General features: G+C 33.4%; 4 protein-coding genes across 4 annotated transcripts; 1 reads left to right on the top strand and 3 right to left on the bottom strand.

Annotated features, from left to right (window-relative positions):
- Positions 1 to 1,800: 1,800 nt before the first annotated feature.
- On the top strand, positions 1,801 to 4,177 carry LOC132625005 (inactive LRR receptor-like serine/threonine-protein kinase BIR2). The gene has a single exon (XM_060339768.1). The coding sequence runs from the start codon at positions 1,981 to 1,983 to the stop codon at positions 3,787 to 3,789; it is 1,809 nt and encodes a 602-aa protein (XP_060195751.1). The 5' UTR covers positions 1,801 to 1,980; the 3' UTR covers positions 3,790 to 4,177.
- A 186-nt stretch (positions 4,178 to 4,363) lies between these two features.
- LOC132625007 (CLAVATA3/ESR (CLE)-related protein 25) lies at positions 4,364 to 7,218 on the bottom strand. The gene is made up of 2 exons (XM_060339770.1): positions 5,413 to 7,218; positions 4,364 to 4,921 (listed from the first exon to the last, which is right to left on the bottom strand). The coding sequence occupies exons 1-2, from the start codon at positions 5,667 to 5,669 to the stop codon at positions 4,882 to 4,884; spliced, it is 297 nt and encodes a 98-aa protein (XP_060195753.1). The 5' UTR covers positions 5,670 to 7,218; the 3' UTR covers positions 4,364 to 4,881.
- A 150-nt stretch (positions 7,219 to 7,368) lies between these two features.
- Positions 7,369 to 11,799, bottom strand: LOC132625006 (uncharacterized). Its single transcript, XM_060339769.1, has 10 exons — positions 11,361 to 11,799; positions 11,175 to 11,269; positions 10,687 to 10,782; positions 10,113 to 10,217; positions 9,909 to 10,013; positions 9,574 to 9,712; positions 8,412 to 8,527; positions 8,261 to 8,317; positions 7,734 to 7,975; positions 7,369 to 7,645 (listed from the first exon to the last, which is right to left on the bottom strand). Exons 1-9 carry the CDS (start codon positions 11,497 to 11,499, stop codon positions 7,835 to 7,837), a joined length of 993 nt encoding a protein of 330 aa, XP_060195752.1. The 5' UTR covers positions 11,500 to 11,799; the 3' UTR covers positions 7,369 to 7,645; positions 7,734 to 7,834.
- Positions 11,800 to 14,601: 2,802 nt separating this feature from the next.
- LOC132623659 (probable prolyl 4-hydroxylase 6) lies at positions 14,602 to 21,034 on the bottom strand. The gene is made up of 8 exons (XM_060338448.1): positions 20,723 to 21,034; positions 20,539 to 20,625; positions 20,386 to 20,443; positions 19,370 to 19,474; positions 17,122 to 17,179; positions 16,831 to 17,006; positions 16,677 to 16,737; positions 14,602 to 15,046 (listed from the first exon to the last, which is right to left on the bottom strand). The coding sequence occupies exons 1-8, from the start codon at positions 20,836 to 20,838 to the stop codon at positions 14,757 to 14,759; spliced, it is 951 nt and encodes a 316-aa protein (XP_060194431.1). The 5' UTR covers positions 20,839 to 21,034; the 3' UTR covers positions 14,602 to 14,756.
- Positions 21,035 to 27,477: the final 6,443 nt, after the last annotated feature.

Genomic DNA, 27,477 nt, shown 5'->3' with positions numbered 1-27,477 from the left:
ATAAATACTATATCCAAACACATGGTTAATAGTATATATCCCAACAAAAAGGGCGCCACTAATAGTAACAATAATAGTATAGCAATAAATAAACTTGACCAATTAATTCCCAAATTGGAGAAACTCTAATATGAGTTTTACATCTTTGTAAATCTGCACTAATCCACTAAATTTGCTTAGATCTATAGTTTGATTGGCCAAGCTTCTGAAAAGTTAAAGTTACTTTTCTTACCGAAAAAAATGCTTATTTTAGAAAGAGGTGTTTGACCAAGTAATAGCTACATAAGTTTTTTCTATAAGCACTTTTTGAGCCTTGCTCAAATAGAAATTATTGTTTTAACATTATAAAATATTTTTTAAATTGATTAGCCAATCACAAATTGCTATCGGGAGCTAGGGACGACCAAATAAGTGGTGTAACAGGAGCTAGCACTGAATCTGAATGTAGTTACGTAAGATTTATGCATCTGTTTTTTTTTTTTTTTCCAAATAGTAAAAGGCAAAATGAAGGAATATTAATACTTGTTAGTGCAACATCCAACTAGGAATTTTTAATGGAATTATAAACCCGATCATTCTAAGGTCAAACACGTGTAATGGTTGAGAACGCACTGTGAGGTCAAATTACCTTCGAAATATTAGATAACTCAACCAATACTCTCTTCATTCATTTTTACTTGTTCGCTATTGACTTTGTATGTTCCTTAAAAATTTATAAATAAAATATGTATTTTATCATAATATTCATATTAATTGATATATAATCTCAATAGATTTAAAAATGAATAATTAATATTAAGGATAAATAAAGAAAAAAAATTATCTTTTTTATATGCTAAAATAAATAAATAAAAATAAAAAATTATTTTTAATATAATGAGCAATTCAAAATAAACTGAGAGAATGATAATGCCGTCAATGATTACTTATATTTCACTTTCCGCCAACTCTTTTCTCGGGCAAGTGAATTTTTCATTGCATGTGTGATATGACTATGACCTAAAGTTAGGTAAATATTTGACCAAGGTAATGTTGCTTTCGATGAGTTTTAAAGCATGTCGCTGCTAAAAATAATGGTTTTCCTCGTTGATACGAGTAGTTTATGTTATAAAATATAATTTTTTCATTTTATTTTTATCAGCTCAGTGAAAAAAATGCATGATGGAATAAAGGTTCTCACAAAAGCATTAAGAAATTTATTAATTTTTTTTTATGTGAAAGCACTATTATTTTTTTTTCACTGATTCAATCAAAATATATATAAGAATAGTCATTAAATATTTTTTATTAAAAAATTTTAGTGAGAAAATAGTGACCTTCTAGTAGGGTTCAAAGAAAGCATACACATACAGATGCACACATAAGTGGTGGGGAGCTAGAAACTTTATTAAAAAGAATTCAACATTTATAAAAAGAGATTATAGGAAGTTTGTGTTTCAAGTTAAGCGGGCTAATGGTTAAAAACACATAGGAAACATTTGATTTAGTCAGTTTCGAAGTGTATTTTGATAAATAATTGATGATAATTCAACTAGAAAGCTAATGGTCTAGGCTCAAAGATGAAGATAATCAACTACTGATGATTAAATTAGTATTTTGCAAATATGAAAATATTATTTATAGCCAAATGGATCATAACCAAAAAACAAATCACTAGTTGAATATTAGGTACATAAATTTTTACCTATTAACTGAAAATTTTAAATCCATGTGTAAATCAACACTTAGCCATTACTATAAAAATTTCATTCTCAACACCAAAACAGAAATAAGGACAAAAATGTGATATTTAGGTGCTTGCTTACAAGTTAAGAACTCGACAAGCAATAAATAAACTTTACAAATTCCCAAACACATAATTCGAAAGTTCCACTTGATTATTCAAAGTCAATGCCACTGCCATTTTTTTCCTCTTTCATACCCCCATTTCTCATGTAACAAACATTCATCAACCACCACTTGAATCCCTAAACCCTAAAGATGATCCTTTTCAAATTGTTCCATGTTCCACTAATATTAATCTTATTGTTTCAACCCCTTTATTTTGCTATAGCTGAAGATGATATAAAATGCTTACAAGGGGTCAAGAATTCCTTTACAGATCCAAAAAACAACTTAAATTCTTGGAACTTTGGTAACTCAACAGTGGGGTTTATTTGTAAATTTGTTGGTGTTTCTTGTTGGAATGACCGTGAAAATCGACTTATAAACCTCGAACTTCGAGACATGAACCTAGGAGGTAATGTTCCAGATTCATTACAATATTGTAGAAGTTTACAAACCCTTGATCTTTCTGGTAATAGACTTTCTGGTCCAATACCTTTTGATATTTGCACTTGGCTACCTTTCTTGGTAACTCTTGATTTGTCAAATAATGAATTTAGTGGTACTATTCCAGCTGATCTTGTTAAGTGCTCTTATTTGAATAGATTAATGCTTAATGAGAATAAGCTTAATGGGAATATACCCTCTCAGTTTTCTAGTTTGGGTAGGCTGAAGATATTTTCTGTGGCAAATAATGATCTTAAAGGGAGGATTCCGCAAGCTTTCGAATCAGGGGGTTCGTTTGATTTTAGTGGAAATGATGGACTTTGTGGTGGACCATTAGGGAAATGTGGAGGACTTAGTAAGAAAAATTTAGCTATTATTATTGCTGCAGGTGTGTTTGGTGCTGCTGCTTCTATGTTGTTGGGTTTTGGGGCTTGGTATTGGTATTTTACGAAGGCGGGGAGAAGGAGTAAGACGGGGTATGGGTTAGGGAGAGTTGACTCGGAAAGGTGGACGGATAAGTTGAGGGGTTATAGGCTTACTCAGGTTACGTTGTTTAAGAAACCGCTTGTGAAGGTTAAGTTGGCGGATTTGTTGGCTGCCACGAATAATTTTGGTATGGAGAGTGTGATAAACTCGACTAGGACGGGGACTACGTTTAGAGCTGTTTTACGTGATGGTTCTACGCTTGCTATTAAACGGCTTAAAACATGTAAGCTGAGTGAGAAGTTGTTTCGGGTGGAGATGAATGCGTTAGGACAAGTTAGGCATCCTAATTTGGTGCCGCTTTTGGGGTTTTGTGTTGTTGAGGAGGAAAAGCTTTTGGTTTATAAGCACTTGTCGAATGGTACTTTGTATTCGTTCTTGAATGGGTATGCGAGTGTGTTGGATTGGCCTACTAGGTTTAGGATTGGCTTGGGTGCTGCAAGGGGTCTTGCTTGGCTTCATCATGGTTGCCAACCGCCAATATTGCACCAAAACATATGTTCGAACGTTATTTTCCTTGATGAGGACTTTGATGCTAGAATTATGGATTTTGGGTTGGCAAGGCTGGTGACACCTCCAGATGCAAAAGAGACTAATTTTGTGAACGGGGAGTTGGGGGAATTTGGCTATGTTGCTCCCGAGTACTCAAGGACAATGGTGCCTTCACTGAAAGGGGATGCTTACAGCTTTGGAGTTGTGCTTTTGGAGTTGGCCACTGGGCAAAGACCTCTAGAAGTCACTGTTGCTGATGAAGGTTTTAAGGGAAATTTGGTAGACTGGGTAAATCAGCTTTCTGTTTCTGGTCGGATTAAAGAAGCAATTGATAAGCACATATGTGGGAAGCGCCATGATGAAGAGATCGTGCAATTCCTCAAAATTGCGTGCAATTGTGTAATTTCTCGGCCCAAGGAGAGGTGGTCTATGTATCAGGTATATGAAGCACTGAAGAGCATGGGTGAGAAACAAGGTTTCTCTGAACAGTATGATGAGTTTCCCTTACTATTTAACAAACAAGAGACCAGCAGTCCAATTTGATGCATGAATGGAAAAGCATTACGAGATGTTCACATCTGGTGAACACAAATGCATCTTATGGTAAGTTCTTCACTTCCTTATGCAAGTGGAATCAGGCACAATACATATGGTTCTGGGAAGTGCTACCACAAATATTGCTGTATTATACTCTGAAATGTCAAATCATTCTAAAGTATTCTGCTCGAAGTTTATCGTACAGTTAGCAAGTGTTTATTACTATCTTAGGTTTTGTTTTCCCTTCTGCTCATACTTATCCATTAAACAAGACACTGCAAAACCAGTCACATAGTTTCTTGAAATCTGTAATACTACTAATTTAGCTCTTTGTAACTGACCTGGGCATTGGCCTTTTTAGGGTCGAGATATATTCAGTGCTCCCTTACCATCATTTATGGTAGTAAGATCAAATCACAGCATTGGTAGATCTTTATCCAAAAGCGAATCTTAAACCAAACACGAGTGAAAATTATGCTGCCTTAGCTTCACAAGTTGTGGATGATACATTATGTGATCATTTCTATATGTTTGCTTATTGGAGGTTTAATGAAAAAGAAGATTCTTTCTTTTTTTTCCCTTTAGTAAGTGAAATAGCATAAGATTCTGATGGTTTTTTGAAAGTAAGAAAAGCTGTAGGATGCATATACAGAAAAGCTATAGGATGCATATACATGCCATTCTAGATTCCCTAATGGATTGGTTTGGCAGAATATCTGCCTCCACACTGATATTAATTCATCTAATAGGAATGCAACCATGCAGGGTTGTTGGTAATTACCCCTTCTGATTAATTTTGGATGATGTTGATTAGTAATTGAAGTTCTCTTTGCATATTTTATGCTTCTATTTGGAAATCATTTTCACTAAACTTGAAGTCGAATGGGCTTTCTAACTTCTAAAGTATATCCCTCTTGAATTTGATTTGGCAGCTGAAATTTTCATTCACTTGATTGTAATTTGCTTCTTTACAATGAGATGGTGCTTAGTGCTCAGAAACATAATGCACGCTTAAAGTTTCCAAGCAGAAAAAATATTGTTGACAGTTGAAACTCTTTCCAATAGTAGTTGCCAAGCCTCTTACTTTTTCCCTTAAGCTCAAGCTCGGATGCGTGTTTCCATGTGCTCTCCTGCTTTCCTGAGAAGCCATTTACAAATATTAATAAAACAATTACTTTGTAATCTAATAATAAATGAAGGGAAAAGGTTCGGTAGCAAATTATCTCATATTTTCCCTTGCCTTTAACAATGCTCAAGCGATGACTAAAATTTTAAAATTACCTCATGCTATATTTCAGGAGAGTTCTGTTAGGTCAAGTTCACATACGAAACAATTTAATAACGACAAGAGTATTAATGGTCCTAAAGTGTAACAGAGGGATTAAATTATGAATGGTCCTAAAGTGTAACAGAGGGATAAAATTAAGGTATTTTGTTATAGTAGAGGAGTACTTTTCACCTATTATAACATGGTAGATATTTCGTATCCAAATGGATATATATATATATATATATATATATATATATATATATATATATATATATGTACGGGAACATGGTTGCGTTAGCATAGAAGTACCCTGTCTTACTCATGAATGTTGAAGGAGGACTGTTAAAACATTAAAATACCTGTTATGTATTGGATCAGGTCCGATAGGTACTCTTCTTTTGCTGACATAATTGAGTTTGGTCCCTTGCAGAGAATGCCTTTCTGTTTCTATTATCCTCCTAGTGTCCAACTGGATATTTGTTGTCCCAGTAACTGTTTTGGTGACAGTTTTGGCTGCTGGATTCTCTAATATCTCAGCAGACACAAAACATAGAAAACTAAGTAAAATAACAACCCTCAAAAAATTGCTGCCACGGCCCGCACCATCACTACCCATAACTCTAGTATTCCTACTTCAAATTCTCCTGTGTTTGATCTTCAATGCACATTTGTGGATCAGAGAAACACACCAACCAAAAATTTAAACAAGGATGGTGGATTTTTCCTCTGGTACTATGTAAACTGAAACAAAGAGTACAGTCGTGTTCTGTTGTTGGGATGCTCTTTCATAGAGGACTATAGCTTGCAAGATAAATATATAGCATGGAAAAGTTAAAGTTCGTTATGTCCAAAAGCAACTAAAGGAAGAGATATTAGTTGAAGATGTGGGGTAAAAGGGGAGAGAGTTAGTAGGGATAGGTCGACAACAGTTTATAACAATGTTAGATGTCCAATTATTCTTTATGTTTATTGTTTCCCTGGCAACTCTTTCCATATCTTCGCTAGTGCAGGTGCAATACCGCCAAGGTGACCTCACTGCTGAGTACGGTAGAATTAATTACAAAAATTTCAACACATTTATAAATTCAATTTAAATCCATAATCTCAAACTTGCAACGGATTTAAGGGCAAGAACTTAAAGGTTGAACTATCAAGTTAAAATTCTGAGGAAAATTTAGATTGAACTCATCAAAATTAAATTCGACAGAATTAGACGTTCATGATTGCTGGCATTAGAAAGGTGATTTGGACACACAGAAGGAGCCACCAGATTCAAAATCATCGCATCTCCATCAAAGCAAATCAAAGAAAACTTTATTCTTTATTCCAGAATTAGTTTGAACGTGTCAGAAACTTAGAATATACTTGACGTCTCGTATCATCATCCGAAGAATCTGTAAAAGGAACTCCTGAAAAGAAGTGCCGGCAAAAGCAAATAGAAACCTTCTGACCACAATATCCAGTCCTTACTCATTAGATCATCTATTACAGAGAGTTTAACTTATATATACACCATCAGTATAAAAAAAAAAAAAAAAATCTTCACTTTGTAAGGTGTATAAGTTAAGCTCTACGATATAATGTGCATTTTACACCATAAACGTTTAGGAGTTGCACTAATAGGAAAATCTTAGGAGGCACATTATCTCAAGCATATGTTCTAATCGCTGTCACTGTCAGGGCCAGTACTGTATGGTCCCTATCGTCTAAAGCTTTCAAGCAAAAAAGAGATTCTGAGATATAAAAAGTGTACACGTGAATATCAAAGATAGAATAATTACACCAAAGTTTGAGACACAAGTGATGAAGAATAACTTTAACCCGTTAGAACTGATACTATCCAGATTTTAATATAAGATGACATCACTCATCCAAAGTTTGAAACATAGTGCTAACATTCAACATAAGAAAAGTTTAGGAGCGTACCAGACTGTATATTCAAATTACGTTAAGTCTAAACACAACCACATTCAATAAGCAAAGCAGTTAATCACTTATCTGCTCCATTAGATAAAGACATCATACTGAATCCTGGGGGTTCCCAATCTTTATAAGCCCATATACCGACATACTTTACTCCTAAGTTCAGAGTTACAGGACAAAGAAGCTTCCTCTGATATAACTCAAGGTAGCAAATAACGTGGTCCACTCCCATCTTTTCTTGACCTATCTTTACAAAAGAAATCATGCTTCTCCAGCTTTTTATTCGAAATTTCGAAAAATAATCTAAGTTTTCCATATACAACTTCAATTTATGCTGGAAAGAGAATGTTGGACGAAATTCATGGGAGATCAGATCAAGGCTTTGAAATATGAAAAAGAAAAAAAAAACTTTGGTGTTCTCCATTAGCATAATAATGTAAGACATGTCAGTCAAGTCAAGGCAAGGATACGCAAGGGATGGCATATAAACGACAACTTAAAATTCCATTATGTGTAAAATGGGATACTAATTTATATCTACATTTACTAGCAAAATCCTGCAGAAAACTCGTGATGCCTTCTTACAAATGGCTGCTCATTATGAGAGAATCAAGTACGGCATACCAACCGGGGAGCCAGGGATGCGGAATGTCCCAAGAAGAAATTGACCTGCAGGTTAAAGATCCATCAGAAAAATCAGAAGATATACCTGGCGAGAAACGATGTATCAAGACAAGGAGCGCCAAAGCAAAATTACCATCGGAATAAATGGTTAGAACTGGGGCAATCAACTGTCTGACAACATTTGACACCCTCTCTTGACTATAAGATGTGTTATACAATTCGCAGTAACTAAACTTAAGATGCCGAACTCTCCACTTCCCTTAACAAATCCAGCTTTTCTTGCCTTTTCTTTGTCTTCTCTACATATTTTTTCTTCTGTGCCCACTTTGGTCCATATATTGCCAAATGAGTTCGACCAAACCGCCGATCAGATATCTGTATTTTTTAGTAACAAGAGAAAGAGAATTAGTTCTCGTGTATATGTATGATTGAACCATACATCCTGCTAGCTCTGTAAAACATTTAAGTTTCTGTTGAAGAGAAAACACCATCCAAACTCATCAGCTAAAGGCAGAATGGAGAATCACAGCCTACTCATTAAGCAATCAGCAATATCTCTAATGATAATATCCAAAAATGAAATGTCTTGGTACATGCACTCGAGCATGGGAGGGGGGAGGATAGTCCTGTCCTAATACTGAAAATTGAACTGCTCAATACCTTAACAAGGCATCCGCATGAATCCAGCATGTCAGTTCTCAAGGGGTATTCCACCACCTGAATACACAAAAATATGTTTACAACCACAAAAGGAATTTGTGGGCAGAAAAGGAACACAATGGATATAAAGCACATTTACTGAAACACTTACTATAAATGTATTCTCTCCCACTATTGATGATTTTGAAATTTGATCCATTAATATACTGTAATCAACTGCCTCATATGGTGGCGTAACACTAATATAATCAAAGCTCCCATCTTCACCTGAAAAAAAAAACCTAGATTGTTATATTTCAATAAAAGATTAGCATTAAATTTTCATGGTATCAGCTTTGTTTTTGCAACACATCATCCCTAAAAATTGCAACTAACTGTTTAGTTCCTGAACACTGCTAAACGAAATAGCAAAAGAAATCATGCGAGTGAAGAAAAAGAGGAGAAACTATACGGCTTGCAAATATTCCACAAGTACAGAAATGGTGAAGATAGATATAAAGGATTGACTTGCCACAATCAGCCATATTGGGAACCTCCAGAAAGTGGGTAGAACTGGTCTGGCGCCAAGCATGTGATAAGTTAGCACCAACCATATCTGTAATACCCACCCCCCAAACCCAAGCCTCTCTTATCACTCTCCTCTACCAGGAAATTACCAACACCAACTGCAGGTAATAATATTAGATGTCTGGTTAATTTTCATTTAGAGACCTCCTTGTGCTACGTTACTTACAAATGATTGTTTGACTTAAAAGAGCTAAATTTACAAAGTAATCCACATTTTCTAAATAGTATTTCCATGCCTTCGAAATCTGTTTCATCAGTGGGATAAGAAAACTCGTTAATGGTAACAGCTAAGAGGCAGTCTACTGTTAGTACCATGTTGGTCAGCAAGAAAGAAAGGCTTACCTCTAACCTGCCCCTTGATTGGCATATGCAATGATCGTGAAAAAGGTATCAGTTTGAGAAAAGAGATATCACAAGCTATATAAATTAAAGGAATCAGGATCAATAAAAATGTTCAAGCCGTCCTATTTTTCTATTTCCTTAGTAAGCAATGCTTGTATTTTATACATTTCTAGGGTGAGTAAATGAACCTTTTTCTAATACATTTTTCGGAGCAAGTAATAACTTTCTATGTTTGTACCAAAATGTACAAGAAAACATCAGATAAAATATTCAATTAACCTTTTAAGAGAGGGAGAGAGAGATGCAATTGAGCGTTATATCAGAATTACTCATTCATGGTACTAGTAACTCCCCAACTTACTTCGCATGTGGGGCAACAGAACGACAGGAAGAGAAACTCTTACCAAGAAAATGTTCTGCCCGCTCCAAAAAGCTTTCAACGCGGACAGTATGTATGACTGAGACATCAAGGAAACCAGTCCATTCTAAATTTGGCTGGAGAACATCTGAGACAACCCAAGGGTCCATCTCAACAAAATGTACCTAGGAGTCCGCAAATAGAATATGAAAAACATATGCTGTGAGAGCAAAATGACACAGAAAGACTAGATAAAATATAAAGCTCCACAAATCAACTGCTAACTTAAAATCATACGGAGCCAATAAAAGTATCACTAGTAATAAGTAAATAAAATATAGCATATGTTCCAGAAAGGGTTGTAACAAATTTAATGCTAACCTCAGAACACCCTCGGCTAATGGCTTCTATACCAACTGATCCTGTCCCACTATACAGGTCCAACCAACGGCCAGGCCGCAAAGATGCAGGGCAACCACCTGCCGCCTAGACAGTGGAAAACAATTTATATTTAACAACATTACGGTGGTGTATCTAGTGTTACCTGAAAGACGAACTGCTCTTAATGGCTAATAAGAATCTCACTTGCAAAATACCAAATGCAGCAGCTTTTACAACTTCCATCATGGGACGCACATCCATGCTCTTTGGTGAGAGCAATTTCTTCCTTCGAGCCGTCCCCCCAACAACCTGAACAAAAACTCCTTATAATAGCAAAGATATCACAAACCACTTGCTTGTTTGACAACAATTGCATCCTCGCATGACACGTGTACTTGGAGAATGAATTACAATCAAACGCAGTGGAAAGTTAGATATGCTTGAATTGTCAACAAGTGCACCATAGGGGTCTGCAGAATTCAAATGGTTTTTCCGCTAATGAACTTGCAATTTTAAAATCATTAGGTACACATAGAGCATTAGTTCTTACTGCAGCTTTTCTATCCATGTACATCATTTCATGAAGCAACAAAGAAGAAATTATTCAAGTGTACACATTTCAGCTATCTCACCGTTGCATCCCAGTACTACAACATTTCATACATTGCACCAAAAATCAGTCTTTTCTAACTTAAAAATTGCAGACAGACAGGGTAAAAAGAAGGGAATTCTCCATTAGTCGCCACAGCTTAAGCTAAAATGTCATAGAAATACAAACCTGAAGCAATTTATGTGTCTCGCGTGGAGCTTTAGGTTCTTCTAGAAGGACCCGTTTTCCGCTTCCACTGTCGGATTGTTCTCTCCTCTTCTTTGTCTATAACTCCAATGAAAACACTAGTATTAATATCAATTAACCAACATATTCTCAATTTCACTCTAGTTAAGGTCAGCTTTCTGAAATATTCGTATTATCCTCTATACAGGCCCATATTTTCTGGGAAGATTACGCTCTATGTTTACAGGGAGAAAATATTTCCGCAACGTAGCCCATATTTTGAGTTTGTTACCCGGTTTAGCACACATTTGTGTATAAACACAAGGTTGATATATTATGTATAATGCTTTCCCCAAGCTATAATATTGTATATTGGGCTACGTGGTGTAATATTTTATGTTGGGCAGTATTAATTTTGAAAATTTCCCTATTTTAGGTATTTAATGGTATGAAATAAATAAAATATTTGTCAGAGAGGGCAAAAGACATACCTTTGGAGATGGGTCAGATAAGAACTCATCAGGATTAAGACCGTATTGTTCAAGTAATTGTCTTTTCTTATCAATTGAGAGTTCATTTTTTGATTCTGACGAGGAATATGTATTTGTTAGATTAAGCACTACTTTTAGTGGAAACAAAATTTTTGAATTTTGCAAAGAATATATAGGAAAACTTACTGGAAGAGAAGGTGATAATGAATGGACGGCGACGATTGGTTGCTGTGAAAGGATATCCAACGAGACAAGGATTTAAACTGGTCTTAGAACCAAGAGATGAGTGAAAAGAAAAAGCAGTATGTGATGATGAAACTGCCATTTCCGCAAGCCCCAATTGCACTGTCAATTATCACTAACCAGAGTTTGTTCAACTGACTTTGAGACACTTTCTTTTTCTTTTTTCACCTTCAGGACACTGTTTAGATAGAGTGGACACGAGACTGGGGAATTATCTACAGTTTTTTTTTTTTTTTTTTGTTCTTTTTTAATCATGAACCTGAATTGCTAGTCAAATTGTAACTTTTTCCCAAACAAAGAACTTGTTTGAATTTGTAGCTGATAGGCAAATTGATGTTGGGGTAATGAAATTGATTTCAAAAAGAAAAAAAAAATACTCTATGTGTTTGGACAGAATATGATAAAACTTGTAATAAGCTTGATAGAAAGTGTTGATAAGCTTTTTTTAATTTATGTTAAAATAATCTAAATGTTCTTAAATTTATTTACAAATAATATAAATTTAATTTTTTTATATATAAAAAAGGACGAACGATGAAACTAAAATGAAAAAGACTTGGGAGTTCTGTTTGGAGAAGTTTAGCAATTACAAAAATTACTTAAACATCTATAGTTTCTATGCTTCTAACCGACCGTAGCTACTGTTTTTGTAATTACAATTTGTAAGTGTCTCACCTATTTCGTGTGTATTCGGATATATTCAAATACACTGTTTCAAAACACAGTCAGCCAAATACATATTTATATAGATCAGCCAAATAACACATACAGTCAAATACTCTGCTTTACCAAAATACAATCAACCAAATACATATGTGTATAGATCAGTCAAACAATACATATAATCAAGTACATCTAGTTTGCCCAAAAATACAGTCAACTAAATACCCTATTAAGAAAATGTATAAATTTGGTTAATTTAAAAGTACTTATAAGGCCGACTTATGATTTTTTGGTTGATTTTAATTTACAATCACTTGGTGTTTAAAATACATTAAAAATATGCTTATAAATTAATTTGACCAACTTATAAGCGTATCAAAACGCCTTCAAAGTTACAAATTAACTAATAAGATACGAATCATGAGTCATGACCACTATTGCTATTGAAGTCCTCTCGTCTCTTGTTAAAAGATAAAATTCAAAGTTAACACGCATGACATAAAATTAATGTCTAACCTATTTAGAATTGAGGTGTAATCTTGATGGCCTACCCTTGTGGACAAAAATTGGTAGACTATTTGACTAGTTACAAGTTTGGTCACTTCTTGACTAATCCTTTTATGCACTTGAATTTCCTCGGCCTAAACTTATAAGTAGTAGTATCTTTTAGGGGAGATTTGGACAAATGAAATTTTTTAATATCACCGTTCAAGATTTGATCATGTTAAGAAAAAAATTATAAGGATAAATTCGCAAAAATACTACATAGTAAATTTTTAACGAACTGACAGAATTTTTAATTGAAGGAGAAAACTTGCCTTGTGACGATAATCACCAGGATACAGAATTGTGAGGAATCGCCAAAATTTGATAAGTCTTAATAAATTTCAAATTGATGGCCATTTGCATTATCACAAAATTATGACAGATCACCAGAATTTTGTTGGGCTAAAACGGCCCAAAGATACTCTTAACATGATGTGATATTGTTCACTTTGGGCCAACCGCGCACGATTTTCCCCGAAAGGCAGCATCATTAAGAGTATCTAACTCCTTATAAATGACTCCTTTTTCTTTTCAGCTACCAATGTGGTACTTTGTTCGCACACCCAACAAATTTGTGGTCAAATCATGATAGATCGTTAGAATTATGATCGCAAATTTTAACCATCGCCAAATTTGCTACAAATTCCGGACGGAACGCCATAATTTGGTATGTAAAAATTTCACAAGCATATTTTTGCTTCAAATTTGGTTCAATAAACGCTAAAAGACACCAAATCTGATATACAATATTCAATTATCCATCTCAACAATTTTTAATGAGTAGAATTAATGTATACTTTCAAAAATCAATATCCACTTTGACTTCTTAAACAAGTTTTTTTCACGCTCAATAAAATCCAATGTATTCTTTAATTTTCTTTAACCAAACTAATCTAAATCATCAAGGATAGACATATAACCTCATTGGAACATTACCCACGCAATTTCAACGGCAAATAAGTAATAGTCTTCAATTTTGTATAACACATGAAAAATCAAGAGGAGGAGAATTCTAGCGGGAGTGGACAAGCTAAGAATTTGCTAACATGGCAACGAATTAAATGAGTGTCTTTTCGGAGGACATCCCAGCATAAATTCAACTATTTTTAGGTGCAAATTTTATGGCAGATGTACACAGACTATTTTTTAGTGCCGCTATTTATATTTTTATCCCACTTTTTAAAATTTGTAGGAAAAAAACCTCTGCATCAGAAATTGGAGTTCCATTCCCACCGGATTACCAGAATTTTCTCAGTATTTAGTACAAAAAAACCCCATCAAGAGTGTTGATGGATGGAGCTTTGCCACAGCTTTCGACAAATCACTAGAATTTTAATACAAATTCAACACTTCTAAATAAATTGTTTATAAATTTGACATATTACAAGGGGTTTTCGACAAATAGGTGCCACAAGTCTCGTAGATCACCAAAATTTATTGAATAAATTGTATCATAGCTTTGAAACAGATTATTCACAAATTCTGGCGAGGTTTTGCTAGATAAATTTGCTACAAGTCTTAGCGAATCTCCAAGATTTTAATACACATTGTATCTCAATCCTGGAACAAATAATTCACAAGCGAACCACCAAAGGTTTCTAAAAAAATCTCACAAACACATTTTTGTTTCACATTTAATCCAAATTAAGCAAGAGCATGAATGACTCCAATATATAATGGGTGGGTAAACTTAAGATATTTCGTATAATAAAGTAAGTTCAGATATTCTCCCTAAAAAGGAAAAGAATTAAGGACCAAATGAAGTCTTTCATTTTTTTATGACAGTGGTATTTGAATCATGTGCAACTCAACTATCCATTGAGTACCTACGATCTCTCACCAGCAAAGATATCGAGTAACTCCACTCACACAGACTCATTAAGCCATACCCTTGGGTGCCAAGTGCAGTCATGGGCAGAAAAGACAAGGCAGACAAGATTGAGGGCAATGTCAAAACCTTGATCAGTACCAGTGATACCACAAAAAATTATCAGTTGATTCCTTCTTACTTTGAACTGTCTAAAAGGGCACTGAATGTACAAACCGAGATATACAGAGATTGAGGATAAGATTGCTCAACTAGTTAAATTTTTTTATATATGTAATAGAAAATTTGTCTACATATTTCTATCAGGAGCAAACGTTGCAGCTCTTCCTACAATGACCTAAAGAATCTTCAGAACCCACCATGTATACAGGATTTTTTACACATTCACCATTAACAGCCCACTGCGAGCAGCTCGGATTCAGATCTTTGCACTCATTAGATGGTGTCTCAAAGGACCTCACATGAATCCATTTGGTAGCAGACCACTTCTCACCTTCAATAACAGGGCAGCTTCCATGCAAGCTCAAAGGATCAGTTGTTGCATTAGGATGTAGACTGAAAAACAACAACGCGTCACCCTTCCTAGGTTTCACTGCAAATAAGACATGAACACGTCAGAACATGAAAAGTTATTGACAAACTTTGTTTCAGTTTTACGCTGTTGGTTTTACAACAATATTTTTCCCATGAACATCTTATGGTCTATGAAACAGGATGAGGTGTTTTTACTGATGCTTCCATCTTCTACGGAAATCCTTGAGATCCTTTTATCTATATGGAGCGAGATGGCAGGAAGGCTGTGGAATGCTCAATTTCATATGTGGCAATTCCGCCAAGATCTCTTCGTTAGTTGGGGGAAGAATCCGCCAGAATCGGATTTTTTGAGGGGCGTACCGAGAGAGAATTGGATTTGGTTAGACAATGTGTGGTTGGTAAACAAGGATCGGTTTTTTAGCAAGGTACAAAATGTATCGTCAAATATTCAATATGATTTCACAAGATCTAGTTTCGTTCAAGTAACGGATTCTAGCCAACTGAAAGGATCTTCTGATCAATCCAGAGATCAGTTGGATTCCATTAGTAATGAGGATACGGAATATCACACATTGATTAATCAAAGAGAGATTCAACAACGAGACGTATTTGTTCTGTAGCAGATCTTTTACAAGATCAATTCGGATTGGCTCTGGTTCGTTTAGAAAATGTGGTTCGGGGGACTATATGTGGAGCAATTCGGCATAAATTGATACCGACACCTCAGAATTTGGTAACCTCAACTCCATTAACAACTACTTATGAATCCTTTTTCGGTTTACACCCATTATCTCAAGTTTTGGATCGAACTAATCCATTGACACAAATAGTTCATGGGAGAAAATTAAGTTATTTGGGCCCTGGAGGACTGACAGGGCGCACTGCTAGTTTTCGGATACGATGGCAGGAAGGCTGTGGTAAGCTGATCGTGAAGCGGATAACTACTGAGATTGCTTGCTCTCTATCTCTAGCCAATGAGAAGCACAACCAAAATGGCATACAGTAGCAAATAGATTGTTTTTCATTAAAACAAGGAGAATCAAGAGAATATGAAAAAAGACACTGAATGTTGAACCATATAGCAATGACTATGCAGTCCAGTCAGACAAAGGAAGGAAAGGACTCATGCATCTAAATGAAATTTATCGACCAATAGGATACCATGCAAAGAAGCACATTATTAAGAGCCTGTTGGATTGGCTTATTTTAGGTGCTTTGGGTAAGATAAAAAAGTGTTTTTAAGCACTTTTGTAGTGTTTGGATAAAGATAAAAAAGTACTTTTAAGCACTTATTTTTAAGCCAAAATAACAAAAATAAGGCAACAGCTATAAGTTAATATTCCTAACTTATGACTATGCTTATAAGTTCATCCAAACAGGCTCTAAGTCGTTTGCACAATTGTAGAGATTTTACCATACTGCAAGACATTTCCATGGACATGAAGAAAAGAGGCATGTTATTTGCTACTTATTGAGTAAAAAGGAACATGTTATTTGCATTGTAAGCACAAGCAAATGCTCCATTACAGAGAATTTGCAAGAGCACCTCCTTTATCTTCTTCCCTATTATCCCTCATTGTGAATCCAAGTAAATGTACTCTCAAAACAACGGAATGCGTGAAAATTGATTGGGACCACCATAAATGTATGGATGTCATACTCAAAACTATTCATGGTGCGAGACATACCTGCATATCCATTTTTAGCACAATCCGACCAGTCATCACCCTTTGGCTGAGATTTTTTTGCCTGTAGGTTTCCAGTTTATGAGGAAAAAAAAAGAAAATACTGCATCATAACGCCGGCATAACAGAAAAGGATTAATCATACAACGTTGATTACCTCTGAATTAGGAAAAATGGTTTCCCCTCCCTTCTCGACATCTGATAAGTACATAAGAACAGTAGCCACCCGATGACCACCTAGCTCTTGATTAACCTTGTCATGAAAATAATCAAAATGTGGTTCGTACTTCTGGCCATGTTCGTAATGCAGTATTTGAATAGATTCCCCATTCTCTGTATTCCAACTTAATAAAGTAAGAATCTCGCTTACGTATATAACACATATACTGTACGCAGGCATGAGACGGTGAGATGAAAGCCACTCAACATCATTGAAGCACTGTAGTACCTTTAGGAAGGAATGTCCAGGCAGCTATCCTAGCCTCCAGATTAGCCACTACTTCATCCTTATAAAGGGAAAAAGAAAAAAAAAATGTCAGTGGCCTTTTTCCAATAAAAATATTTACATAGACTAATATGAATCCACTAGGGAAATTTTTTGAAGTGGAGAAGTAATGCGACATAGGTACAGATTCTAGGAATTCAATTCCATGTGAGAAACAGAAATAGTTGAACTCCCATATAGTCAATATGACATGATATTACAAGTATGTCCAGTGAACCTGAAGAAATAAGCAGGAAAACTTCAGTGAGGAACTGAGGAAATATAATCTGAAGGAAGTCACTGACTCAGCCTCATGGGGATGTAAAATGACAGGCAATTTCTAAAGAGTTCCTAAAATCAATGAATGCCAATAGCATAATGCTCTAGAGAGGTTTCTGATACTCAATTATAGATCACGGACGGTTCACAATATGCTTGATTCAATCAAGGGTGCATGATTAATAATTCTACCCAATTTCAAATAGAATGCATATGAACTAATAGAAACTCTGAAATCACATATCAAAGTATGTTCTAAGCCGTGTAACAATTGTCCAGTTCCGATTATTCTGCAGTATCACACTAGGTGCACTGTTTGTATTGACATTATCCCAGACGCTGGATTCTTAATTAATCTTCAGATGTGCCTTTGGTATCTAAAAGAGCCTAAAATACCAGCAAAGGTAGAATTTTCTGGATATAAACTACATCTATATTTTCCAGGTTAAGTCTTTTCTAATAGGATTAACCTTAACTAGACAGGGGACAGTTGGGCAATCTCATTACTTTAGTTCAACTAGGTAACACCACATGCTCTCCAAGCAAACATCAGTGTAAGCTGTAAGGAGTTCCTCAGAGAATTCAGTAATAACGAAACCCATAACTGGACTACTTGACATTTGCAAAAAGAAAGATTAAAAGAACTTTTCACTTGCAGACCTGGTATTCAAAAATGAGAATCCTGACAGTTAACTGAATCTGACAGGGGACCAAATTGACTAGTTAGACAAAATTTTTTTTTTTTTTTGATTAAGCACCGGGTGTCCGAGGCTCTTAGAGCCCCGACTAATCCCGGGGGTGCACAGGCCCTCGGCAAGGAGTTTCCCGCAAGTGCACCACGGGTAATTCAGGGTTTTACCCAGTCCGATGGCCCTCAGAAATTGTTTGCACCCAGTGGGTTTCGAACTTGAGACCTTGAAAGGGAGCACCCCAAGGCTCAAGCCAATTGCCACCAGGCCAACCCCTGAGGGTTTGACTAGTTAGACAAATTAAGCAACAAGCCCCACATCTAGCCATAAACAGTGACATAGAGATAAGTATAGGGGCAGAGCTTTGACATAAATTCCTTGGAATATGGCAATCAATCATATATTGGGTAATTAGTCCATTATCATTCAATAACAAGGATTCAAGTGCCACCTTCTAGTCTCTTCGTATCCAAGCAATAGGCAAATTGCAAATATGATCTTGATGAGAGAAAGTAGATCATATCCTACCAGTATATCAAAATGTTTATTGGGTCAAATACCACACTACCACACAAGGTTAGACCCTTCACGGGAAATATTAACAAAAGATGGTCCGCTAAGGTTACAAGGAAGTTTAAACACTAATTCCTTATTAAAAGATCATTAGAAAAGGTTCAATTGCTAAAGATCCAGAAGATTTAAATCTAGTTATCCAGTAATCATGTTTGCCGTGTAACCAATAAGGGTCACAACCAATTGAAGATGCTTCTTTATGAGATCTGTCCACCGCTTTCTTTTTTGTTTTTGATTTCCTACCGGTGTTCCGTACCCGCTTCAGGCCCCCAATTAATCCAGATTTGCGCCGCGTAAGGCCCATTAAGAGGAGAAGTACTCCCTATCAGATTTTTTCCATTCCCAAGGCTCGAACCCGAGACTTCTAGTTAAGGGTGAATGGATCCTATCCATCCCACACAACCTTTGGTGGTGCCCACCTCTTTCACATACAAATGTTTCATAAATATGAAATAAGATGTGATGCCCCTGCTTCTAAATGACAAATTCTGATAGTAAAAATAGAAACACAAATAACTAGAAAATAAAATACTTAAATACCAAAGGCATCATAAGATAATATTTAACTGGCACAAGGAAGATGGCAGAGCACATTTAGATTGATACATCACAAAAAAGGGAAGAAAACCATCAAATATCTGAAATTGCAGACAAAGTGGGATTTTGTGAACCTGGCCCTTGCTAAGAAACATGCCGGAGCTTGTCCGAACTTCACTCTCTATGCTCTTTCCTGATTCATTGTCAGCTACCATAGACTTCTCCAGCTTATCTTTAGCCTGCTCATTCAAATTTCACAAGAACAAAACGACATCAAGTCAAAGTCTAGCTTTGAGTTAGTTTAAGTTAATTCAAAAAAATTAACATGTTCGAGTCTCGAAATCAGAATTATGCCACATAAATTGGGACAGAGGGAGTAATTATTGAGCCCATACGCCACATGTCATCTTTTCATTTGTCCTTTTGCCACAATGTCTTGAGTGTAAGATTTTGTGGGAAAAATTAACTTTGCTTTTCTGGGTATACAATACGTATATCTTTCAATCAAACGCACCTATAAATTTTATGTACCAAAATGTAAATGCACAATCAAATAACACTATAATTATACAAATCATCTCAATATCCACAATTGTTATGCTCTTTAACTCAACATCAAATTCTATATTAACTAGCTAGGATTAAGACTTCATTGTCCAATGTTCATTAGGAGTCTTTATATTCTGGTTATGGATTCATCCATCCGTGCAAGAATAAGTGTGAGATAGATAATCCTAATCTACCTGAAATTGTTACTCCCTTCTTCCCATTTTATATGACATTCTTTCCTTTTTAGTCAGTCTAAAAAAGAATTACACCTTTCTATATTTTGAAACAATTTAATTCTATGAGATAATTTACAATCACACAAATATCCAAGACTTGTTTTGAAACACAAATTTGAAAAGTCTTCCTTTATTTTTTAAACTTCGTGCACAGTCAAACACCCTCATATAAAATGGGACTGAGGAAGTATAACTAATCTGGGATTGAGGCATAGTTAATTGACTGATATATTTGTAAAAAAGTAAGAATAGTTCCATTTAACCCATTTTACTCAAAAAGAGCAACAACCATCCATTTCTTATTGTACTATAGAAAGAAAGTTAAAAAAAAAAAAAAAAAAAAAAAAAAAAAAAAAAGAGCTAACCAGAGTGATGAGATGATCACATTCCTCATCAGTCAAAAAATTCCTATATACAAAAGCCCTGCACAATTCATATCATTATAAGAGTCACTTGAATATCAATTCACTATAGAAACATCATTTACATACACACAAAAAAAAAAAAAGCTGACAAACCTGGGGCGCCATGAGATTTGTGTCACCCGGGTCGGATCAACTGTAGGGGATGATCCACCAGTTACCAATTTCAGCACCGACGATTTTCTGAAAAGAAAAAAAAGAAGAAGCAAATGCATAATAAAAGTAACGTACATTATTCTAAAACAATAAAATAAACATAGAAAGAGGGATGTAATCATACGTTTGTTTATCTGCTTTTAAACCAGAGAATCGAAGAGAAGTAGAACAAGACAGATCAGGGAAAATAGAAATGAAACAAAGAGAAAAAAGAACAAAAGTAACAAGTTGACGTTCCATCGTATGTTGGGGTTTCACACACAAAAAAAAACAGTGTTTGCGAATTTACAAATGATTTTTGTATTTGGGTTTATATTTATTTCTTAGAAGAAGAGAAAAGTGCCAGCTTCTATACGGTATTAAATTTGAAGTGGCAGTCCCTGGTCTAAGTTAATAGAAGCGTTTCTTTCAAAGGTTCCGCACATTGAATTTTCTGTCTTTCCCTGGTTTCCAAGTCAAGGTCTTCTTCCCGAACGTTCTCCCAACAACTTGCTTTTAATAGGCATAATAATAATATCACCTTTTGAGAGAAAAAAAATAAAAAGGAAAAAAGAAAAACCGTTTTTCTCTTTGCTTAATTTTGCTTTTTCATTTTTGGTCTATAAGAATCAAAAATCACTTTAGTATGAAATTAAATACATTCAGATCTCTCTACAGCAACTTCGTTTATTTTGAGATTTTTTTGTTGTTATAGTGATTGGATGTTATAAATCTATAATAACATTTGATATTTAAATTCTATTGGGCTGTTATAGATTTAAAAAAAAAAAGATGTATAAAATTTAATTCTTTTCATTTTCTAAAGTTATAAATAATAAAATTATTTAAATTTTAATGACAGAAATATGTTCATATTATATTCTTTGTCAGTGTATTGAAGTATCAATATATTTGATCAAAATCTCTAGACATATTATGTTAATTTTAGATATTCTATTTCTATAAATATGGTTAATTATAAAAAAAAAAAGATAATTGTCATAGAGGGGTAATTTTTCAAATATCATATTTTTGTAAAGATGTTTGGTGTTATTATAGATAAAAAGTTGCTAGAGAGAAACTTTGAGTGTAAATTCCTTCTCCAAACATACCCTTGGAGGATTCTTTTAAGCTAATAAAATCTATATCTATATATAATATAAAGCTAGGCATAGACAAGGTGATGTGGCACCTCTGTATGACCTCCATTCCTATTTTTTTTTTTCTCCTTTTTTTGGATTTTTTTCCTCCTTCATTCTATTAGTTTAGTTTATTAAAAAGCCTAATAATCTTTATTAAATACTCCAAACAAAATTAATTTTGTATCTGTAAAGATGGGAGAATAAAGATAGTGTTTTATTGCTGCTACGCGGGAGAGTATTTTATATACTAGATATGTAAGGCTCGTGCCTGCACGGGCCCAACATTTAGTTTTTAATTTTGTTTAGGTATTCACAAGCTATTACATTAGAAGTTTAATATTTGTTCTTGTTTAAATTTTAACATTGAATAGGAGAAAACGTTCGTATCCTATTATACTTACACGTGACATCTTGCTATTTTTAATATTGTATTACACATTTGGAAATGATTTTTTGCCTATTTTATTCACAAGCAAAGTTTTTTTTAAAAAAAAATCTTCGTGCAAAATTGCATCTAGATAATAGGTTTAGTTGTGGTTAGAATTGCAATAAACACATATTTTTACCTACTCTTTCTTTAATTGTCTATTACAAAGTTAAAATTACGTAAAATACCTTATAAATTAATATATATTTAATAGTCGTGAATAGTTCATGTTTTTAATGAGTAGGCTCTTTAATGTATAATAATTAAGAGTATTTGATTCACGAACAAATTATAATATAAAAGATTTGTTTATTCATGTAAGAATTAAGATGGATGGTACATTAAAGTGGTCATAATGCATTTGGTTTAGAAACTTAATAATAGTGTTCATTAGGGATATCAAATGGAAGGGTTGAATTGAATTTGAATGGTGAAAATGGGTTGAACAATTGTAGAAAGAATTGGGTTAAATAATTAGTCATATCTCAAACCACCCAACTCTTATTAATTAAGTTTTAATTTATTTGTTTGTCTTCTTATAATTTTGTTAATCATCTAATAAAAATTATTATTTACTTATGATGGTTATAAATTGTATATTTTGACAAAGTTTCTCAAGGGTCAATCTAGGCGACAAAATAATCTAATTTTTATATGTGTTGAATCGGACATGTCAAAGTGGGTTAAGTTAAAAAATGAAGTAGCAAGATCATTAACCCATCCAAAGTTGAACGGATTAAGCGGATCATATTTTCATGGACTAATTTTATCACTCTAAAAAAAATGACTTCATGAAAAGTTTCTTTTGCTAAATAAATATATCTATTCTTTTTTTTTTATGCGTTTTTTCTATCTTATTCCATCGTCTAAATAAATATATCTATTCTTTTTTGTTTATGCGTTTTTTCTATCTTATTCCATCGTGTTTGCAAAATATTTAATTATTAAAAGTGTAAAAAAAATTAGAAGAACAATTCTAAACATCTTTTTTTCATTGTTTACACCAAAGAATTATAATGTTCAAAATTAATTCATCTTTTAGAATAGTATTAAAATAGTTTTCTTATCTATCACACATTTTTTTATATCACTGAGTAAAACACATGATATAGAAATTTATTTTGTTTACCTAAAAGATAAAATGGAATTTATGGAGTAGATTTACTATTTTTTTATTAACAACTTGTGTACTGAAAAAGAAAAGGTAAAAAAAACTAATTAAGGAACTCTATGGATTCACACGGAGATATGAAGTACAACAGTGGGTCCCCCTATTGCTGTGGCTTTTACCTTAGGCTGGTGTATTATGAGCAAAATGATGCTTTCAGAATTTGCTATTGAGACACAATTACAAATTTGCCCTTAAATGAAGGTAAATTGCAAAACTGCCATGATGGATAACGAAACCATGGTGGAACTCATGTTTATATAAAGTACTAGATGGCTTATGCCCGTGCTGCGCACGGGCCCAACACTTTGGATTATAGTGTATCTATGTATATGTAGTTGTGTTTAGATATTGATAATATATATATATATATGTATTATGTTCAAAATAAGATTAATATAAGATTGTAGTTTGTGCTCCGTATCTAAAACTTTATTCGTGTTTGCTACGAAAATTTATTAATATGTTTTAAAAGAGAAGACTTGTTTGAAAGAAAACTATTTTTCTCTCTTTGAGATAAAATAATAGCAATATTTAAGCATCAGTTTATACTTTCAATTTTAATTCATTAATTTAAAAGTGTAAAATACTTATTATTTTTTATCAAATTTTGATTTGGATAATTGTAATTCAAATTATTAAATTAATTTTACATGTTTGAAACGAAACAAAGCAGAAATTAATTTTTTATTTAAACGAAGAAATGTTATTTTTTAATTTTTGGTAAATATTCTCGGTTTAACTCATTTTACTTGTCATGTTGTCTTTTGCATGGTTTTTTAAGGAAACGTGATTTAGAATTATAATTTGATTAATTTACCTTATTCATTATTTGATCTTCATTTGATATTAATCTCTTTTCACATTTTTTTTTTACGTTGCCTTTTTAAAAAAAAAAATATTAGGTCCATTTTTTTTTTCATGAGTTTGGGGAGGGTGGGGTCCATTTTTTTTTTAAGAGTGACTGTCGACGAAGCATAGGTAAACCGATGCTTCTATATATTAGAAAAATAGAAATATAAAAAGTATTTCTATCTACTTTTTAGAAGAGTTGGTAATATAAAGTATAAAACGACATTTTTTTGCCCTTAAATAAAAAAGTGGGTGGGACCACAAAGGATTTTTTTACTCTTAAATAAAAAAGTAGGACCGAACACGGACGATGATCTTGCCTCTATAAACCGGCTCTTCTATATAGTAGTAATAGTGAAGTAATACATATAATATTTTTTATCAAATTTTGATTTGGATAATTCTAATTCAAATTATTATATTAATTTTACATGTTTAAGATGAAACAAACTAGAAATTTGATTTTTTATCTAAATGAAGAACTTCTATTTTTTATTTTTTAGTAAATATTTTTTGTTTAACTCATTTTACTTGTCATGTTATTTTTTACACGAGTTTTTAAGGAAACGTCAATTAGAATTAGAATTTCACTAATTTACCTTTTTAATTATTTGATCTACATTTAATATTATTTTTTCTTTTATAACATTAATCTCTATTCACTAATAATTTATTAGAGTAAGGAAAAAATGAAAAAGTAATTAAATTCTATCTTATTTAATATATAAGTATTTTAAGTATGTTGTTGTACAATAATTTCATTTGCTCCCACTAATGGGTTGATACGCATGTGACCATGAATCCATCATTATTAATTTAATTGTTTGATTTTCTAAGCATTTTTTTAACATTGTTTGTTTTTTTAATATGGGATTCCTTTTTTTTTTTAATATTGCTTGCTTTTGTTAATATGGGGTCCACTTTTTTTTTCTCGTGAGTTTGGATGTGATGGGTTCCACGTTTTTTTGTTCTCTTTTTTTTTTTTTTTTTAATACTGATTGGTGTTTAATATGGGGCCATGAAGAACTTCTATTTTTTAATTTTTAGTAAATATTTTTTGTTTAACTCATTTTACTTGTCATGTTATTTTTACATGGTTTTTTAAGGAAACGTTAATTAGAATTATAATTTCACTAATTTAGCTTATTAATTATTTGATCTCTATTTAATATTTTTTTTATGACATTAATCTCTTTTCACATTTATTTGAGTAAGGAAAAAATAAAAAAGTAATTAAATTCTATCTTATTTTAATATATAAGTATTTTAAGTATGTTGCTGTACAATAATTTCATTTTAAATATTAGTTGTTGTTTAATATATATGGGGCCCACAATTTGTTTTGCTTGATTCTGTCAATATGGGGTTCAGTTTTTTTTTTCCCGTGAATTTGGATGTGGTGGGTTCCACTTTTTTTTCTTCTCCTTTTTTTTTTAATACTGGTTCAATTTTTTTTAACATTGTTTTTTTTTAATATGGGATTCACTTTTTTTTTTTAATATTGCTTGATTTTGTTAATATGGGGTCTACTTTTTTTTTCCGTGAGTTTGGATGTGGTGGGTTCCACAGGTTTTTTTTTTAATACTGGCTGGTGTTTAATATGGGACTCACAATTTTTTTTTTTAATATTAGTTGTTGTTTAATATATATGGGGCCCACAATTTTTTTTATATATATTTTTTTTGTTATGGGCGTGTTTAATATGGAGCCAAAATATTTTTTTTAAAATTTTTGGGAGGACGACGGACGACGAAGAGTGAGTAACAACTCACTCTTCTAAATAGTAGTAACTAGATGTTGATGCTCGTGCTTCCCACGGGCCCAATAGGCCTAATATGAGCTAACGACAAATATAATATTAGTATGACAACATTTTCGTTCGAAGAAGTATGTATAGAAAATTATTCGGTTTCATTTCATCTCAATGTTTTTGTTTTGTTGAAATCTTTACATTTTACTGGTCCTAAACAAAACTTTAGTATAATTTAATAAAGTAACATAACTTATTATTTTTAATTATGAAAACATTCATTTCTTAAGTTGTAAAGCACTAAGAATCAAACATTCTATCTGCTTTTTACTATTGCTTAATGCTATAAATTTATTAGGTTTGCAAAAATATTTACTGCTTAGATTGAATTGTATTTTATACAACAACCATGAGTCATTATACATTATTCTCCTGAAGATCAATCATTTCTTATTTACCATTCACAAATAAAAATTAGAAAGTTCAGCGCATAATTCAAATGCGTAATTTATCTCGACAGATAGCAGAAAAGTTGTTAGCATGATATAATATTTGCTTCTGTTCTTTGATACGCCCAAATTACACCTTTGATATCAGGAGTAAGCGGTCGTTGTCAAATATAGAACCCAACAAGGTTGGGGTCGAATCCCACAGAGAATACAATGAAGAAATATACTTGATAAGTGTAACACCCGACTATTAGTCTATATTTCAAGAGGAAAGGAAATATAATAAGAGTTTGATTGTTGTTTGTTCATTAAAAACTGAGAATGGTTATAAGATGTAAACAATTGGTAAATGGGACTAAGATTGTGGTTCCAATGGAAAGTAATGCGATTGGGTATCAATTCAACTTATTTATATGCCTAAGTGCATTAAGCCAAGGGTTACGCAATTCTTGCTAAAGTTCTCCAACCAAATCAGCAAATCTCATCCTAAGCTTTTCCAAGCCCTAGAATGTTTTATAAGAGAACACCCATGTAGCCTCAACTAGCTTTCCTATTCCTAGCTCAAGCTATTAGATGGATTTAATGACCCACATTGTTGCTATTAACTCTTTTCCTAACCTCTACTTTCTTTTCCAAGCAAAGTAATGGTATTAAGGCACAAGTAATGTTGTACACCATCACAAGACATTAATGCTTGAAGAGTTAATAGAACACACTACTAGCATATAAATGTAGTATGAATATGAAACCCAATCACATAACTAACACATTTGATTCCACAACCTTAGCTGAAAGATTAGCTACTGGTATTCATTAAGGGTAAAGCAATCAAGTAAAATGTATTCATAAATCTTACAAAAGTGTTGGATGGAGAAGATGACAAAAGCCAAAAGGAATCTCTTAAATGCTTCACCAACCAACAATAAATGAGCTCCACAAGAGTCTATGCTAAAAACTGCAGAATAATCAATCCAAAACCCTAAAAAATCTATTTATAGCATGTCCAAAACGAGAACAATTTCCAGACTAAAATGCCCCTGCGCATTTGGTACGGATCGCAGATGGTGTCGCATGTGCAACATGCGAGTCGCAGATTGCATCACATCCTCGCA

The sequence above is a fragment of the Lycium barbarum genome, chromosome 12 (genome assembly GCF_019175385.1).
Source record: "Lycium barbarum isolate Lr01 chromosome 12, ASM1917538v2, whole genome shotgun sequence".
Classification (NCBI taxonomy): Eukaryota; Viridiplantae; Streptophyta; class Magnoliopsida; order Solanales; family Solanaceae; genus Lycium; species Lycium barbarum.
This window is presented reverse-complemented; position numbering and strand designations above follow the sequence as displayed.